Here is an 18,257-nt window from a genome sequence, read left to right as displayed (position 1 = left end):
TTTGCTCTTGGCCCCATAATTATTAAGGGTAGTCCCATTTACAGTTGTGTGTATGTGTACACACATACTTATATGTGTAAGCACGTACCTGTTTGTCATTCTTTTATAAATATTGGCATCATTCTGTGCACTCTTTTTGTATGTCATGGAAATCCCTCCTAGTCGTCTGCCGAAGGTCAGATTCATCCTTTTGATTCCTTGGGTAACGTCCTGAGTGCAGGTGTACTGATTTATTCAGTCATTCCTCTACTGATAGTCATCACTTTATTTTTTGCTGCTCTGAACGATGTTGCAGCAACCACTCTTTTTTTTGGCTGCACTGCACGGCTTGCAGGATCTTAGTTCCCCAACCAGGAATCGAGCCCGGGCCCCAGCAGTAAAAGCGCCAAGTCCTAACCACTGGACCGCCAGGGAATTCCCAGCAACCACTCTTGTACAACGGTCTTTCACAGATGAGTAAATTGCTACCCACCATCCATTCCCTTGAAATAAATCTTAAAGATTGGTATGAACCTCTTTTGAATTAAAAAAAAAGAGAGATGCATGATTTTAGACTATAGAAATTATCTGTAATCTCACCTGCCAGAAATAACTGACATTACATTTGGAGTTTATTTTTCCAGGCTCTCTTTCCATGCAGGTGGCAACATATACAGGTATATATTTTGAACAGAAATGGACTTATGAATACACCTCTGCAGCTTTCTCACTGGTGACCTTTCATTGCCGTGTTCAGTGGCCTTCATTTCTTATCATCTTGGCTCACTCTGGAGCATCCCAATCTTCCTGGTTGACCCATCCTGTCTTTTGTGTGTTTCTCCTCCTCTCTCTATCCCCTAAATGTAGCCACTCAAGTTTCAGTTCCCATATTTCTAGGTATTTGTTTTTTATTTCTAATTGGACGGCCCAACATCACATGCATTAAGCCACTTTCCCTCAGTGCTCCCTTTTCTGGAAATGTTTCTGGCGTTTCCCTCAGTTACCCTGGTTCCTGGCTTCCGAGTCTCCTTTCCTTCGGCTCTTCTCTCTCCTTTGGTCCTTATAGCTGAGCTGTCGCCAAAACACAGTTAGGTTAGGACACCATGGGCCAGTCTTCCTCCTCCTCTCTCCCTCCATCTTATGCTGATGAGTTTTCATAGTTGCCTTCATGAAAGTTTTCATGCCATCCTAGAGTGCCCTCTCGATTCCTGCTGGTGACACTTGCCGATGAGGTGGATTGACGCTCCAGTAATCCTAACACAATGCTGTCTTCCATCCTCTGTGGAGGTGCCATTGACCCAGTGGAAATGTGCCCTTTGTGTTCTCAGAGCAGAGCTCCACGGAATGGACCCCTCCTCCACACTCACACCTGACCCTGTGCTGCGTGAGGAGAAGTCCTGCCTCCAGGGGCACTGAGGGCGGGTGGGTGCACACAGTGGAGAGTCAGGGGCCCATCTTGCCTCACCTTTGGTGCATGTGTTTGACCCTTTGGAAATGTGCTTGCCCTGGACCTTATTTCCCTAATCTGTGAATTATAGTTGGACCCCCGCACGGCCTCCTAAGCCTTTTCTAACTCTGAAGAAAGGGTGACTCCCTTTAGGAAGCCTCTGGCATTAAGCCAGGAGTATAGTAACTTGAGAAGCCTCAGGGCCTCAGTAGGACAACTCTTTCCCATCAGAGGAAAGAAGGCTCACAGGTATAAGCTCTAGAAAAACTCCCTGTTGGAGGATCCCCTATGAGAAGACGGGTGCTCATCAAATACGGGCTGGGGGTCCATGGGCACGGGGCAGCCATCCTCTCCCTTGACCTTGACTTTTTTTCTACCCTCCTGTGACTCAGCTAGGTCAGCGTCCCACATGGTCCTTACAGAGACTGGAGTTAAAGCAACTATGATTCCCTATTCTAGGTCAAGACCAATGTCTTCTGAGGACTTCAGAGAGAGCTCTCTATCTCAAAAGGTAAGAAAGCCATCAGAATTGATAACGGGAGGGGGTGTTCCAGAGCCACCAGGCATCACTCATGGGCATCCAAGTATGTCGGTTATCAGGTTATCAACCTCTGCACAGGGAGTTGCAAGCTTAGATATTTACAAAGTAACAAGTCTACTGCAGTAGGCTGGTTTTCCATTTTAAAGCATTGTGTGGGCCAAACGCAATAAAACTGAGGCCACCAATTTGCAGTCTCTACATGGACTGTACTTAATTTTGTCCAGCTAAGTTGTGATAATGGTGGGGTGGGCTGTACAAAGTATTATGAAGCCAGATGAGTATTTAGTGTCCATTATGTGCTTGGGGCTGGGGAAAATAGAATTAGTATAGATTAAACCAAGATAATTTTAAAATGCCCTGGCCTTCAAAGAGCTCACTATGAGATGGGGAGTAATAACAGGAGTTCTCATTGATTGTGTAATACAATTTGTTGGGGCTTCACATGTGTTCAGGTGTCATTTTATCTCACCACAACCCTTCAAGGTGGATACTGGGGAGAGATTTTGCAGATAAGGAAACTCGTGGCTCAGAGAAGTGATGTGATATGCCCACGATGAATTAGCTTGGGAGCAGGGAGCCAGGCAGAATTCTAGCCCAGAGAGCTCTGGGACTCTAGAGTTGTGTGTTTCCCATCACACCTTGCTGTCACACATATGGACAGACATGCACAGGTGTCAAGCATGCATGGCAGATAGGAACAAAGAGTTTGGAAGCACAGAGGTGGCAATGATGACTCTCACCTGAAAGTTATTGACAAGCTCCTTGGAGGAGGTGTCATTTGAGCCAGAGCTTGAAGCATGGGTAGGAGTTCATCTCTGGGGGTGGTGGTCTGTGTTGCATAGAGGGAAAGACGTGAGTAGAATTGGAATGCTGTCTGTGTTTGTGGGGTGGTGGAGAGCAGTTGGCGTGCCTGGACCATGGTGTGTGCATTAAAACTAGAAAGACAGGTCGGGCCTACATTGCAAAGGGCTTTGAGTGCCACACTCAGGAGTTGGGGATGATGGGAGTAGCCTGGAAAGTGTCAGCTGGGGTCGAGTCATGATCAGATTTGCCTTCCAGAAAGATAATTGGTGCCAGTGTATTGGGAGGTGGATTTGAAGGGAAGACCAAACTCTGGTCCCAGTTGGGGAAGGTCATTGTACTTGTCCCAGCAAAAGGCTAGGGTTTAGGGTGGGGCAGGGATGTGGGAGAGGAGGGTTTAGATACAGGGGATGGATCATAGTAAGAATCAATAGGAAGGACAGTAAGAACGCAAGGGAGGCAGAGGGAAGAACCAAAGATGGTGGTGGGATTTCTAACCTCGGGGCCTGCGTGGCTGGTGAGGGCATTAACTAGCTCATCTGTTGGGCTCCATGAAGGCAGGTCTCCACTCTGTGCGATGGTGTGTCCACAGTGCCTGGCACTCACCAAATGTGCATAGACCCTGAGGGAATGAGGGAAAGTTCACAGTTGGAGGAGCACTGCGTTTGGGGAGAGTGAGTAGTCCAAACTCCACCTTGTCTTTTGACTTTCTGAACTGAAGTCTTCTTGACTGCCCAAGGCCCAAAGCAGTGCATTTCAGTGGGCAACACCCAATGGTTATCACATAGTCCACACCTGGAGTCTTTTGGGGGAGGTGGCCTTTGATGACCTGAGTCCTCAGGAACCTGCAACACTGCTAAGTGTTGAGTCACGTGTAGGGGCAGCAGAGAGGAAGCTTTGTGGAGGGCTGGAGGGATGGGGAAGGCTGGGTGGAGAATGCGGGAAGGTGAGCAGGAGGAGGCAGAAGCCGAGAGCCCCCGATGGAGGGGACTGCATAAGCTTGGCTGCTGTGCACAGGTGATCTGACCTGATCCGGGGTGTCTGGGCTGGTCAGCACAAAATCACATTGGCTGGAGAAGATGGAGCTGGATTCCTTGGGGTCTTGAATTCTGACCACTGAAGATTTGAAACTATATAGTTACTAAACTGAAGCACCTTGTAGAGTCCTGTGATGTGTGAGGTGGGACCTTGGCTGTGTCTGCTAACCTCGCTGAGCCTCAGTCGTGGCATCTGTAAAAGGGGAACAGTAGTTACCTCCCCAGAGTCAGGAGAAGCAGTCTAGATCTTCCTTGGGCTTCCTAGGCCTAAAAGTGGTTAAAGACTTACTTGTTTGCATCAGTAAATAACACACCATAACACTACCTACCCCAAAGGTGTGCTCTTTCAATAAGATGTGCTTAAACTGTTCAGCTCAGGAAATCACCCCTCTCAGTGCCTGGTTCTTGTAGTCATCTGTGTTCCAGGTGTCCTCTGCAGGTGGGTCCCAGAAGAACAAGGAGGTTCTCAGCTCCCCGACACCCTCCGTCTCCCTTAGCCAGACATCCGACTTCCAGCACGAGTCTGAGCTGTTCACTGAGCCACACCTGGCCCAGATGGAGAAAACGTTTCAAGATGAGGTCGACTCGACTGGAGGTGAGGCTACGTCATGGGCTCAGCCTCTGGCTTCTGCACAGGGAGGGACCCAGGACCTGGCGTGGGTGAAGGGTGCAGACTTGACAAGCGTTTTTATATCCAGTATCTCCTTTAAAACTTTTCATCGTTATACTGTGTGGGTATTGTAAGCCTACTAGAGGCTATTTGGGAGCGAGGAAAAAAATACCCCTAATCCAAACACTTGGGTAACCTCTATCAGCATTTCAGTATGTTTTCTTCCAAACAGTTTCATATGTATGGTTCATTATCTATTGCTGTGTAGCAATATTCCCACAAAATTAGTGGCTTAAACCAACACATGTTTATTATCTCACCATTTCAGTGGGTCAGGAGTCTGGGCACAGCTTAGCTGGCTTCCCTGCTCAGGGTCTCACTAGGCTGCAGCCAAGGTGTCAGCTGGGGTTGCAGCATCATCTGGGGCTCGACTGGGAAGGATCCACTTTTTTTTTTTTTTTTTGGCTACGTCAGGTCTTAGTTGCAGCAGGCAGGCCCTTTGTTGTGGTGCACGGGCTCCAGAGTGCATGGCCTCTAGTCTGCGGCACATGGGCTCTCTAGCTGAGGCACAAGGGCTCAGTAGTTGCAGTGCATGGGCTTAGTTGCCCCTCGGCATGTGGGATCTTAGTTCCCCAACCAGGGATTGAACCCACGTCCCCTGCATTGGAAGGCGGATTCTTAACCACTGGACCACCAGGGAAGTCCCGGAAGGATCCACTTCTAAGTTCGCCAGGTTGTTGGCAGAATTCATCTCCTTGAAGCTGCAGGACTGAGGGCTCTTGTTTCTTCCTGGCTATTGAAAGGCCACTGTTTTCAGCTCCTAGAGCTGCCCAGTTCCTGGCCCTGTGGGACTCACCAACACGGCTGATTTCAAGACTCAAGTCAGGCAGGAAGATAGCAACTCCAGCACGATGTGCGCTACAATCTCGTAATCATGCACACACAGTCCCGTATATCCTGTCACCTTTGCCGTATTCTGTTGGCCAGGAGCAAGTCACAGGTTCTGCCACACTCGAAGGGATCACAGGAGGGCATGAATGCCAGGAGGTGGCCATCATGGGGCCACCTTCAGCCTCTCTGCCCCAGATGGCTGTGTGTGTTTTCACATGTCTGTAATTGTACTTTATGTAATTTCAGACCCTTCTTTTGCTCTTAATGTTAATTCCTTAAGGGTTTTTTCATACTTTATGTGGTCTTCTGAATCATCATTAGCAGTGAATGCAAGTGCTCTACTGGTTGACTAAGCCATTTCCCTAAATGAAACATTTAGGTTTTATTGAGTTTAAATAACATTGTGAAGGACATCCTTTGTGCATCAAACTTTTTTTCTCTTTAGAGCTTGATTTATCCCCTTGGGAAGATACACATAAAGTTAAATTATTATTCCTATTGGAATACTTAAAGTCATCTTTATTTCTATCCACTAGACTCTGAGCGCCAATGCTGGGGCCATGGCTACTTGCCCCATCAATTTGAGTTTTACAGCCACACCGTGTTTTGGCAGGAAAGGGTAACAAATGGTCAGTTTACAAAGAGCAAAGTGAGGTGGGGGAGGGACAATTTGTGTCTGACCTGAAGCTGAGATTGTCCCTAATCAGAGTTCTTCGGCCAAGAGGTGCCACCACTGTGTCTTAGAGGACCTGACAGCCCCAGCTTTAGCCACAGTTTTTATTGTTTGTCTTTTGTTTTGAACAGGTAATATAGGCACACAGTTCAAAATTCAAAAGGTGCCATTATCTCTCCCTCTTTTCGAAGCAGACCACCATGCAGTATTTTTACAATGCTGCATTACAAACATTTTCCCCAAAAAGAAACAATTCAAAAGGCACTTTTCTCATGATACCTTTTCTTGGTATACAGAGAAAATGTCTCCCTGGGCCAGACTGTGCTGCTCCGTCCAACATGCAGTCCCTGCGGGCGTTACTGCTTTCCGTTTCCCGTGACCTTCAGAAGCACAGAGTGCCTGTAGTTGCTTCCCCCTCCTTTTCATATGCACTACTGTCTACACTGCTCTACTCCTTGCTTTTCTTCCCTCCAGCTTTATTGAGGTATAATTGACAAATAAAATTGTAATGTATTTAAAGCGTGCAAAGTGATGATTTGATATCCGTATACATTGTGAAGGATCTGCACAATTGTCTACTCCTTGCTTTTTTAAAAAATAATTTTTATCTAGTTTCCCCTCTTGAATATGTCTTGACCTAATATGTCTTGAAATCTTTTCCTATCAGTGTAAAAGGAGCTTCCTCATTTTAAAATACAAAAGAGAAAACTGGCCGTGGTTTTAAATGGAGGAAAGGAAAATTCACTCTTAGTTGATGGAGGGTAAAGGAAAATAGGACCCTTTTTCTCTTTCAGAAGGCTTTAAAAGAGGTGAATTCTGAGCATGGGCTTGAAACCATTTCTCGGGAACCCTGGCCATTTGTGCTTGCCTCGGAGGGAAGAGGGGAGATACATGGTTCTCTTCCCTGTTCTGCAAGTTCCCTTTTTGGGCTGCAGTGGTTTTGCTGGTCTTGAAAGTGTCCACGTACCCCTGGCCCGCTGCCCAGGGGCGCCTGCCTAGGGGAGGCTGCAGGCTGCTCAGGGGTCGTGGGAGAACCACCGGGCTAGGGGGCCCTGCAGCTTGGCCTGCAGGCAGGGGGAGCTTACCTTCTGCTCAGGTGCTCCTGGGTGGACGTGGGTGGCACACAGGCTGAGTGCCACCCACCCTTTATGCCAACAGACATTTTACCAAGCTCTGCCGGGCCTTATGGGTTATATAGGCCTCTGCTGGATTTTATTCGGTTCTCCCAGAAGCCCTGCAGCAGGGGTCCTGACTGTCCACGGGAGGCACCTGGGGCCTCTGCGCAGACAGACATCAACCACAGGCCCCGACAGAGTGGCCAGTCCTGTGGCACCAAAGCCTGTGCCTTCTCGGGCACCCCCACTGTGTGGAGCCCCTCAGACGCTAAAGCAGATGAAGGAGGCCCCTTCAGTGAGAGCAGGGGTGTGAGTCCAGTGCCCAGCATCGTCCTGTCCTCCATGGTCTGTGTGCTGGGAAGGGCAGGCATGCGCTCCGGACAAGCGTGGGGAACAGGTGCTTATTTCCCCTGGAGGGCAGAGTGGAGGCTAGGAAACAACATTTTTCTTTTCTTTTCATTTCTTTTCTTTTCTTTTTTTCAATTGAAGTATAGTTAATGTACAGTGTTGTGTTAGTTTCAGGTATACAGCAAAGTGATTCAGTTATACATACATATATATTATTTTTCAGATTCTTTCCCATGTAAGTTATTATAAAACAACATTTTTCTTAAGTATTTTTAATATAGCATTTATTTTTTTAAATGCTTATAAGTATATAAAAAACAGAGGTAAATAATCCATTATCCTACCTCTTGGCATTACAAAGAAAGGAAGAGAAAGGGGCGGGGAGCTGGGGGCACTTGACACTGGAAGAGTACACGGGTAGAAAGTTCAGACAACACAGAGAGGTGCGGGTGCAGCGGGAGCCTCTCCCCCTTCCTCCACCCCTGACTCCTGCCCCACTGTGTTCAGAGGAGGTCATCCTTGACCTGCCTGGAAAGGTGAAGTGGGAGTTTCCCAGGAGATGGGGAACAGGGAGGGTCAAGGCAGGGCCTGGCATAGGAGAGGTGTTGCTGGGCTAGAGGGCGAGCGGGGCATCCTGGGGCAAGGCTGGGGGGCCAGGTGTCCCTGGGGGGGCGGTGGGTGCCCTCGGGTCAGGAGGGCCCTGAACTCCGGCAGTGGGGCTGATGGGGAGGTGGCACATCTAGACCTGTCTGAGAAAGGTAAGTGTCATGGTGGCCAGGAGGTCGGGCTGGATGTGGAGCCTGGGGGGTTTGTTGAAAGATCTCATCATGTGATGGCCCCACATGGGGTCCTGGAGATTACAACAGAGAGGAGGAAGTCTTCTGGTTTCAAATCCCCGCTGCACCACTGTGTATCCTTGGGCAAATCCCGCACCTCTTGTGCCTCTGTGTGCTCATCTGTAAGATGGGGAGAATGACAGTGCATCATTCTAGGACCACAGGACTCACCCCTCAGGTGTTCATCTTGGGTGACTGGGTGGAGGTGACGCCGTTAGCAGAGATGGTGAACACAGGAAATGGGAGCAAGTTTCGGGATAAAGATAAGAAATTGGATTTTAAACATGCTGAGTTGAAAGGGCCAGGGGGACACTTGGAAATATTCAGGGACACGGAGAGAAACTCTCTCCTGAGATGTAGAGATGGGTGAATAGATGAGATCGTTCAAGGAGAGTGTCCAGCAGAAAAGAAAGGGACAGGGATGGGAAGAGCTGAGGCACAGGACGAGTGACAGGACAGAGCAGGCGACGGAGCCTGGGGAAGACGCAGCAGCCCGGGGAGGCGAGAGTGGCTGGTGCTTGGCTGCCAGAAGGGAGGAGGCCCCGAGGACCAGGAACGGCATCCTCAGGGGGGGTTCGAGGTCACTGGGGCTCAGAGGAGTGAGCTGGCAGGAGGCAGGGAGCCTCCCAGAAAGTCCCTCCTGCCTGATCCTAGGGCATGTAGGGGCCCCCTCCCCAGGGACATGATATTTTCACTTTTGTGCCTCGAGAGCTGTTAGTGAACCGTTTGGTGTGAGGGGTGAGCGCTTCCTTTTAGCCATGATGAGCAGGGGACCCGACTGGCTCCCACGGTGTACATTTCCTTTCCAGGACACCCTTGTGTGTATCCTCTTGTTATACGCAACGTTTTTTCAGTAAACTGTTTTTAAGAAGGATATTAAAATAATACAGCAGTGAACAATATATACAAGTTCTTAAACACCAATGAAAGGGACTCTCCCTGTAGTGTTGTCAAGAGGGGTTTGTTCATTAACCCTGCACAAAGGCCCTTTGACTGCCAGCTCTTTCCCGAGGAGACAGCTCTGTGCTCGTGGGCTCTCCCCTGACGTCCATCTGATACACGGAGGGGCTGTTACATGTCACTCAAATGTGTAAGGCTCTTGGCTGTCGCTTCACATCGGCAGCATGGCTCCTTCCTTAAGCAGGGCAGCTTTCGTTCAGGCTTTCATTTGTTCCTCAGTTTAGCAGTAAACGATGATAATTGTCGCTGTAGTGCCGTGCTGGGCGTTGTATGAGGAGCGTGGAATAGGGTGAGAACGTGACCCCAGATTGCTGGGGATGGTCTGGGTGCCACCACTCACCAGCCATGTGACCTTGGGCACACGACCCCACCTCTCTGTGCCACAGTTTCCTCACAGTACCCCTCCCCCCCACCCCTGCCCCCGCCCGCCACCATCAGGCGATCAGTAAGAATAAACGCAGATGGTAGTGGTCTCCAGTCATCGTCATCACGTCCCAGTGCCAACAGAAATGCTCAGGGAACAAACATTTGCTGCGCGCTGAGGACCCAGTCAGAGAGGGGACAGGCTCAGCCCTGCACTCCCCGAGCTCATGGCCAGGCTGGTAAGGAGGAAAGACTTCTCTGTGGAGGAACCAGACGCTGCAAAGGCCTTGAGGTGGCAGGGTGAGAAACGGTGTGGGGACATGGTGACTGGAGCAGAGAATGAAGGGGACTGTGGTGAGAGGTGAGGTCCGAGAGGAGCAGCCTTCAGGTCACGGCGCAAGTTCCAAATGTTTGGAGGGGGTTTTAGAAGTTCTTTTTAAAGACTGTGATTCTTTTTTAAAAAATCTAGACAGGAGTAATTGATCCATTTGCAGACAGATTCCCCTGTAGCCACAAAACCCAGCAGGGGAAGAAATTTTATCCCTGCCCCTCTGCCTCTCCCCTGCCCATCTTTCCCTCCAGCCCAAGTTTGTATTTTCATTGCCTCTAAAAGGTGCGTTTCACCTCTCCCTCTATAGCTTTGAATTTATTTATGTTCCTTTGTTGCCATTGTTTACTTATGTTTTTCTTCTTTCTTTCTTTATTATTTATTTATTTATTTTGGAGTTTTCATCAGTTTTCTTTGTCTCAATGCCTGGTCTGTCTGATTTGCTCAGAAATGGGATCTGATCTTTTTTAGGACCCACCCCCGTCACTGCCATGGGACCAACACGGTGCTTTCATGCGGCAGGTGTGCAGCCAGTATTTTTGGGTGATCGCATGTTGAACGGATGAGATGCAAAAGATGACCCAGCAATGTGATCCTCTGTGTGTTCCCCCTCAGCACCCAGACACCCAAGAACACTGTGGCTGGTGATGGGGCCGAGGGACTTGTGGTGAAGTGGACGGTGTTCTTCCTTCTCTCTTTTGAAGCCCTGGACATGAAGACTTTCGTTAAGGCTGTGAAGAAGATTCTGAGCAATACGTCCAATGAGATGATAGAGGCGCTGTTTTTGAAGGTGGACATGAACTGTAACGGCTCCATCACCTGGGTGAGGAGGGCGCCCCCGCTGCTGCAGGTGGCTGGAGGGTGTGGGCCTTGGCTGGTCAGTGGGGCACGCGGAGGGCCGAAGAGGGGGGTAGACTCTGGGGGGCTTGCTGGGTAGAGGGAACACTTGGAGTCTTTGAGGGGGCCCTCCCGAGACCCCTGTGAGCTGGGCTCACTGCAGCTTGTTCCCCTGCCGGGGTACAGGAGAGTGTGTGACAAACGCTGGTAACCCCTGCCCGAGACAGGCTGAGCACACAGCAGTGAGCGGCAAGGTCCCCCGCCTGCCACGTGGCTCTCCTGCACATCAGCCTCCCATTTGGCTAAGGGGATTCCAGCCGGTGCCACAACCATCTCTTAGCCCTTTATGGTCACTCAGTGGCTGTTAAATCAAAACATGTCAGGGTTTTAGAGCATATTAATAATAATGCTTTTTACCCCTGATTTTAAATGTTCTACAGTGAACATATATAGCATTTAAGAATGCAGAAGAACACAGTAAAGTACAAAAAAACAGTCTGATGTATTGATGTAGCAATGCTGACAACGATAACTAGCATTTACACCAGAAATTGTGCTGAGCAGTTTATATAGTATTATACTTAAACCTCACAGGAATCCTATGGGGTAGGTGCTGGTAATGTGCCTCCATTTGACAGATTGGGAAACTGAGGCAAGAGAGGAATAAATTGGCCCAGGGTTACAGAGCTAGTTAGCAGCCAGGCCAATCTTCAGACCCAGGGGTTTTGCCTCAAGAGCCCATGTGTTAACAGCTCTGTCATACCTCCCCCTCAGCATAGATGTACATTCTGTTTCTTTATTTGTGTTTTTTGCTTTCATTTCTCTAATACTCTATAGTAAACATGTTTCCAGCACTCTGTCATCTACACAATGATCTTTCTTCATAACTCCCTCTTTTTTTTTTTTTTTAAATTAATTAATTAATTAATTTATTTTAGGCTGCTTTGGGTCTTTGTTGCTGCACGTGGGCTTTCTCTAGTTGTGGTGAGCGGGGGCTACTCTTCCTTGCGGTGCATGGGCCTCTCATTGCGGTGGCTTCTCTTGTTGCGGAGCACGGGCTCTAGGCACGCGGGCTTCAGTAGTTGTGACATGTGGGCTCAGTAGTTGTGGCTCGCGGGCTCTAGAGCACAGGCTCAGTAGTTGCGGCTTGCGGGCTCTAGAGCGCAGGCTCAGTGGTTGCGGCCCGCGGGCTCTAGAGCGCAGACTCAGTGGTTGTGGTGCACAGGCTTAGTTGCTCTGCGTCATGTGGGATCTTCCCGGACCAGGGCTCGAACCCGTGTCCCCTGCATTGGCAGGCGGATTCTTAACCACTGTGCCACCAGGGAAGTCCCCTGTCTCTTGTTATAGCTTCATATGGTGGCCAATTTCGACCTTGGCCATATTTTCGTGAGGCTGGTCAGTAGAGTCTAGATTTGCCCTCGTGGCCTGGCTTTTGGGTCCTCCCCAGCTATTGACTTCTTGATATATGAGCTGGGGCAACTCATCTATACTTATATGGGCCTCAGTCTTATTATCCATAAAGTGGGGTGAATAAAGAGACTCAGATGCAATGGCAAATGTGGAGCGATGTGAGGATTATCTAGGATTACAGAAACGCGTTAAGGAGGGAGGCGCTGCTGTGCTGTCTTCACAAATGCGCACACAGAGGCCCTTTGCCAATCCAGATCTAAGAACAGCTCTGGGGCTTGGCTGCCTCCCTCGGCCAGAGCCTCTGGGGGCTCCCGGAGTCCCTTGGAAGGGGCTGGAAGAGACAGGACAGGCACTGGAAGCCGGGGCTCAGCCAGTTTGGCCAACGCCCTCCCTGCTGGCGTTTCTTCCCGAGGCAGCAGGAGTACCTGGACTACGTGATGCGTGAGTTCAAGGGGAAGGAGAAGATGATGAGGAGCCAGTGCCGCCTGCGCTTCCACCTTCCCATGAGGATCGTACCCCTGTAAGGAGCCTCTCCCTGGACTCCCTGGACTGAAGGGTGTGTCTGGACCAGGCTGGGGCCAGCCCTGCATCGCCCCTTCCTGAGTCCCCGTGCCTGTCTGTGGGGCCACCGTGGGCCTGGCACCACGCCTGCAGCTCGGTATTCTTTAGCTCATTTCAGCCTCACAACCCCATAGGTGGGCTTGAGCATCCCCTCGTTGTGTCCCCATTTTGCAGACAAGGAAACTGAGGCTCAGAGAGGCCAAGTGACAGTGGTGGGGTTGCTCTGTTGGACCCTCCCTATCAGCAGCATAGACGCTGCTCCTGCTTCCTGCTCTGGCTGGGGCTGAGCAGGTCTGTGGTTTCATCCACAGGGCACAGATGGCTCACATAGCGGGGATAGGGCTTTCCTCTGAGGTGACAGGAGTGAGAGCCATCACAGGAGACTGCTCCTCAAGCCCGCACCAGGCCTCGGGAGCAGCCCCTGCATCACTCCTGGCGCAAGTGGCTCCTGTCCCTGCCTTGATCTGTGCCTGACCGTGCGAGCTCTCTCCTCCATGTGGCTCCTCCTCTCTCTGTGCCCTGGCCCTGTCTTCCCCCACCCCTCCAAACTCCCTAAGAACGAGGAACATTCTAGTGGATCCAGCCCGTGGGCCCAGGCCTCCTGAGCTGGGCTGCTGCAGGCCCCTTGCTCTCCTCCCGGAGTCCGCCTTGGTTGGGGCACCAGATGCCCCGTGCAGGCGGCTGGGGCCCGGGAGCTGGGTCCTGTGGTAACAGATGTGGTGGCCTCCATTTGTGGCCTGGTTAGGAGGGGCTGTGGCTGAGTTTGTCTCCGGGGACCACACCCAGAGCAGGCCACGGAGAAGACCACAAACTAGAAGGGTGTCTCTGCCCTCAACCAACCTGAAGTTTAATAGAGAAGATGGTGTGATGAAAACCACAAAAGGGTAACTTTGAAAACAATTTGGTCAAGATTTAATTGAGGAATAGCCAATAAATATGAGTGATGACACACTTTGTAACCATAAATTTCTACATGAAAACTTTGCTGGGTGTCGTCATACCTTTGCTGGTCTATTTCCTGGGACGTTTGATTCCCCAGGGTGATCCCAAGGGCCTGAAACAAGAAGCTCGTCCCTGTTTTCTCCTATTTATTTGCTCAACCTACTAACCTGGAGGGCATGTCCAACTTGGTGGAGAAGATAGCCAAATAATATTTCATCACCATCAGGAAAGGGGAACTTTGAAAACTGGCTCACCTGGACTGAGCCTGGGCCAAGCTCACCCAGCGCCCCATCTCCTTGATCCCGTGGAGGTGCTGTCACTGTGGAGATGAGGAAGCTGCGACCTCAGGAGGGGACAGCTTCCTGGGGCACTCTTCACTTTAGAGCTCTCACCTCTTGGGTCTGTTCCCTACAGTCTCTTGGCACTGACAGAGGAGGCAGAATTGGAAGGGACGGCTAGAGGGGTGACTGAGAAAATTGGTCAGGCTCTGAGCAGAGCCGTGGGCTGAGGGCAAGAGAGGGGAGAGCCGTGTCCAGATAACGAGTCCCCGTCTCTTGTGCAGAGTCTGTAACACAGTAGAATTTCCCAGTGACGTGGGTTATCCTTAAGTCACGGCTCAGCTCACGTCCATGGCAACGTGTGGAAAGGGCTCCGGCTGGAGTCGGAGTCGAGGTGCCTGGGTTCTAGTCCCAGCTCTGCTGGGAACCGGGACATAACCTCCAGGCAGACGGTTAGCCCCTGGCTCCCTGTAAGGTGAGGCAACATCACCTGCCCTTCTGGGGCCCAGAGGTGTGGGCACATCAAGTGGTAGAGAGTGTGCTGTGCCGTGTCTGGCCCTTTAATAGCCAGTTGGCTTAGCCAGCTTGGGGACAGGAAAGAAGCCACTGGAAGGTGGCATTGAAATTTGCTGGGAAGGCCGTTCAGTGGCTTCCTGCGAGGCCAGGCATGCCCCAGGAGCTATTAGCTATGCTCAGGGCATGATTTTGGAGATGAAGAGTTGGGTTCACAAGGCCCTGATTTCTCACCATCCCTTTATCTACTTTTATCTCGTTCTTGGGCCCTATTCCCCCCACCCCCCCATCTCTAAGCACTAGAGTAGTTGCTGGAAACACTGTTATTTTGCAGTTTTCCTCACAAGCCCCACTCCACTCGCCTCCTGTGGACTGTTTTTCCTGTGAAAGAACATCTGTTCCCTGTCTCGTCTGGCCCATCCCATCATGAGGAAGCTGACTGGCTATTTCATGGGGTAAACTTACTGCTCTGGAAGCCCCGTGTCAGCCCAGCATCCCATGTGGGTCTCCCTTCCTTCTGGCCACGGTTGTTAGTGGTGACAGTCCCCTTTGGAGGAGGGGCAGAGCCCACGTCTCACAGAAACTCACCCGAGTTTCTCGTGGTGCCTGTGAGGGAAGCTTTGTCCTTCCTCCTCTGTGCTCTTTGTTCTGGTTTGGTTTGGGCTCCTCTCTCATATCACCTTCCGCAGGAATCATGGGTGTGAGATTGTGAAAGTGGAGTTCTTAGTCCAGCGGTTCAAGAAGATCGGGCATTTCCTGACTGTCACCAAGGACGGGATCCTGCAATTCTGGTCGGAGTCCTTCTCGCTGACCAGCTCCTTTACGGTGAGTGGGGCCCACGTGGGTGGTTGGAAAGCCTCTGCCTTCATGCCCTGGACCCGAGTGGGCTCCTTCTCTGGACCCGTGGGCTAGACAGCCACACTTGCTCCTGGGATCAGGTCCTGGCTTCCCCATGGGACCATGAGCCTCGCATTTCTCTTCTGAAAGCAGGATTCCACCTGGATGTCCATTGCACGTAGATGTCCAACAGACACCCTAAACCCACTTTGTTCAAACTGAATGTCACTGTAGCCCTCCCTGCCCACCAGGCTTCCTTCTCCTGTGCCTCCAGGTCAGTGAATGGCATCATCATCCACCAGGGTTCTCGTGCTGGAGATCAACCTCCTTTCCTTTCCCTGTCACACCCATTCCACCCCCAAGTCCTGCTGGTTCAAATCCTCTACTTGGACCAGGGAGGAAGTCACAGTGACTGTGAACGTGGGCTCCGGAGCCCAACTGCCAGACGTAGAGCCCTGACTGTACCACCCCCCAGCTGTGTGACCTTGGAAGTTACTATATTGCTCTCTGTGCATCAGTTTCCTCATCTGTCAAGTGGGGTTAATAATAGTATCCCCTACAGACAGGGTTGTTGGGAGGATTTAATGACATAATCCATGCCTGGTGCTTGGAGCAGGGCAAGGCATGTGGCAAGCACCTGATAAACATAACTGACATCGTCGTCGTCATGGTCGTTTGTGCCGTCAGCTCCTGGCCAAGCGCAGTAAATGAGAAAATGCTCAGGAAAACCCCGGTGTACTTGCTGTTGCCAGGCCAGGCCAGAGTCCTCCAGCAGATGAGGGCCCAGCTCTGCAGAGAAGGCTGAGTGGGCATGCTATGTGCCTGCAGAGTGTTTCCTAAGTGCATCAGGGGTCATCCTTTGGGGCAGGAGGATTCTGTATCATCCTCCTGACCCCAGTTGCCAAGGGAGAGAACCAAGGTGTGTGGAGTTCCAGTGACTCTCTTGGGTGCACTTGGTAGCCTAGGACCAAGGGGGATTCTCACCTGTACTCCTGAGGCTGGGGTTTCTGGCACATTCCACCCTCTTTTTCTCTGTGTGCTTATCAGGGGGGCACATTATAGCCTGAGCTCCTGCTTGTGTCTACTACATGGTCACCTCAGTGCTCCTGAGGGCCAAAGCCTGGGAGGGCCGAAGAGGACAGAGGGAGGCTCCCCCAGAAGGCCCACAGACCTGGGCATCCTTCCCTGAGGGGCTGCTTTGGCAAGTAGATACTGGCAAGAGTGAGCCGCCAAGCACCATCCTCGAACACTCACTGCATGGCCACGGTTGTGCAGCTGGAAGGCCCTGGAGTCTGGGCTTCACTTACCAGCTGTGCAACCTCGGGCAGGTCTCTGAGGCTCCCCAGGGCTCTCAGTTTCTGATGTGAACACGGGTCTAGGGGGGTGATGGGCATTACCATCACCTCCATTGTGTGTGGGTTAGACCCCAGTCCTGGGCCAGAGAGGGGCCTTGGGGGCCCTGGTGCATTGTTTGAGCCGTTAGCTCAGGCCCCTGCTCTTGGTGATCTGAGTTCTGATGGGACAGTTCGGAGCCCGCGTGGCGCTACTCAGGGAGTAAAATACAAGTTCCGCCGCTGGCCACCCCTCACTCATGGCCCGTCCTCTCCAACCCAGACCTGTTGGGCTGGCCTCCTCTTCCCTGGGCGTGGCAGCTCATTTCTGCTGACTTGCCTTTGTTCGTGGTCTCCCCTGCCTGGAGTGCCGGCTCAAATTCTGTCTGTGTAAGGGTTGTGTGAGGCTGACACGGGGGCAGGAGGCACCCATGCCAGCCCAGCTCCTCCCAGTGCCGGCAGCACATGGATGCTTTAGCTGTCACGGCTCCATTCGTTCCTCACAACCTGGCAGGACGGTTTCTCGTTGATAAGCCGCTTTGACCAGGCAACACCGGCAGATGGTAAACAAGATTCGGACAAAACAAACAAAACGAATACCAGTATTATACGTCAATTACATCTCAATCAGAGAAAAAAGATTCAGGCAGAGAGGAGCAGGTCGTGGAAAAGTCGGTCTTCCTCTCCCAGACCCTAATTCCTCTCACTGGAGGCAACTGCTGTGACCACTTTGGGGGTACTTTTCCATGGACAGCCTGTACGTACACCGACCCCCTTCTCTTTAAATACACAAATGGTAGCACATTATAATGCTGCTGGTCACCTTGCTTTTTCACTAATAACAGATCTTGGCAACTATTCTGCATTGTATGTACACAGCTCCCTCGTTCTTAATGTCCGGGCAGTGATCGGTGGTGTGGGTTTGTAAGGTGTCATTTCCAGGCACAGACTCTGGCCTGTTGCTGTTGTAGCTGGGCAGCAGTGCCCGTTCCCGCTTACACTTCTCTGTGAGTACCTGCAAACACATCCATAGATGCCTCTTGGAATGGATCCTGGGATCACAAACTATGCACATTTAAAACTTTGATGAGCTTGTCAAACTCCCTAAAGGGTTGTGAGGATGAGTGTTCTTTAAGCCCATTTTACAGATATGGAAACTGAGACTCAGGGCAGGGAGTTTATCCAAGACCCCACCATTGGTAGTTGGTGGTAAGGCTGGGCTCCACACCAGGTGTGTGCCTGGCTCCAGGGCCTTGGGTGGCAGGAGAGGGTTTGTGGGGAGGCTGTGTTCCTGGCGTGCTCTCCTGGTCAGCCTCCCCAGCCCAGGTCTCCTCTGCTCTCCCTCTGGCAGCTTTACCGGATCCATCCACTCCACAACCAGCAGATGTGGGTCATTGACATGGTGTGTCTGCACAACATGAACCTGGCTGCGATTGCGTCGACCGACCAGAAGATAGGTGAGTCCCCGAGGCTCCCCAGGCCAGCGCCTGGCCACTGGAAGCCATGCAAGCCATGCATTTGCACTTGGAGAGGCCTGTCACCCAGCCAACTGTGAGCATGAATTAGAGTCCCCTGAGAGTATTGCTGGGTGGTGGGTAGTGAGGCTTCTCACTGTCACC

At 51.2% G+C, this 18,257-nt stretch overlaps 1 protein-coding gene across 1 annotated transcript in view; it reads left to right on the top strand.

Annotated features, from left to right (window-relative positions):
• Positions 1–1,895: 1,895 nt before the first annotated feature.
• EFCAB8 (EF-hand calcium binding domain 8) overlaps positions 1,896–18,257 on the top strand; it is a 56,934-nt gene continuing 40,572 nt past the window's right edge. Inside the window, exons 1-6 of the mRNA XM_059897242.1 lie at positions 1,896–1,937; positions 4,232–4,400; positions 10,634–10,752; positions 12,593–12,696; positions 15,160–15,295; positions 17,990–18,095. Coding sequence (XP_059753225.1) covers positions 1,896–1,937; positions 4,232–4,400; positions 10,634–10,752; positions 12,593–12,696; positions 15,160–15,295; positions 17,990–18,095 — 676 coding nt within the window. The remainder of the gene's footprint in view (positions 1,938–4,231; positions 4,401–10,633; positions 10,753–12,592; positions 12,697–15,159; positions 15,296–17,989; positions 18,096–18,257) is intronic.

This window comes from Balaenoptera ricei, chromosome 15, assembly GCF_028023285.1.
Source record: "Balaenoptera ricei isolate mBalRic1 chromosome 15, mBalRic1.hap2, whole genome shotgun sequence".
NCBI lineage: Eukaryota > Metazoa > Chordata > Mammalia > Artiodactyla > Balaenopteridae > Balaenoptera > Balaenoptera ricei.
This window is presented reverse-complemented; position numbering and strand designations above follow the sequence as displayed.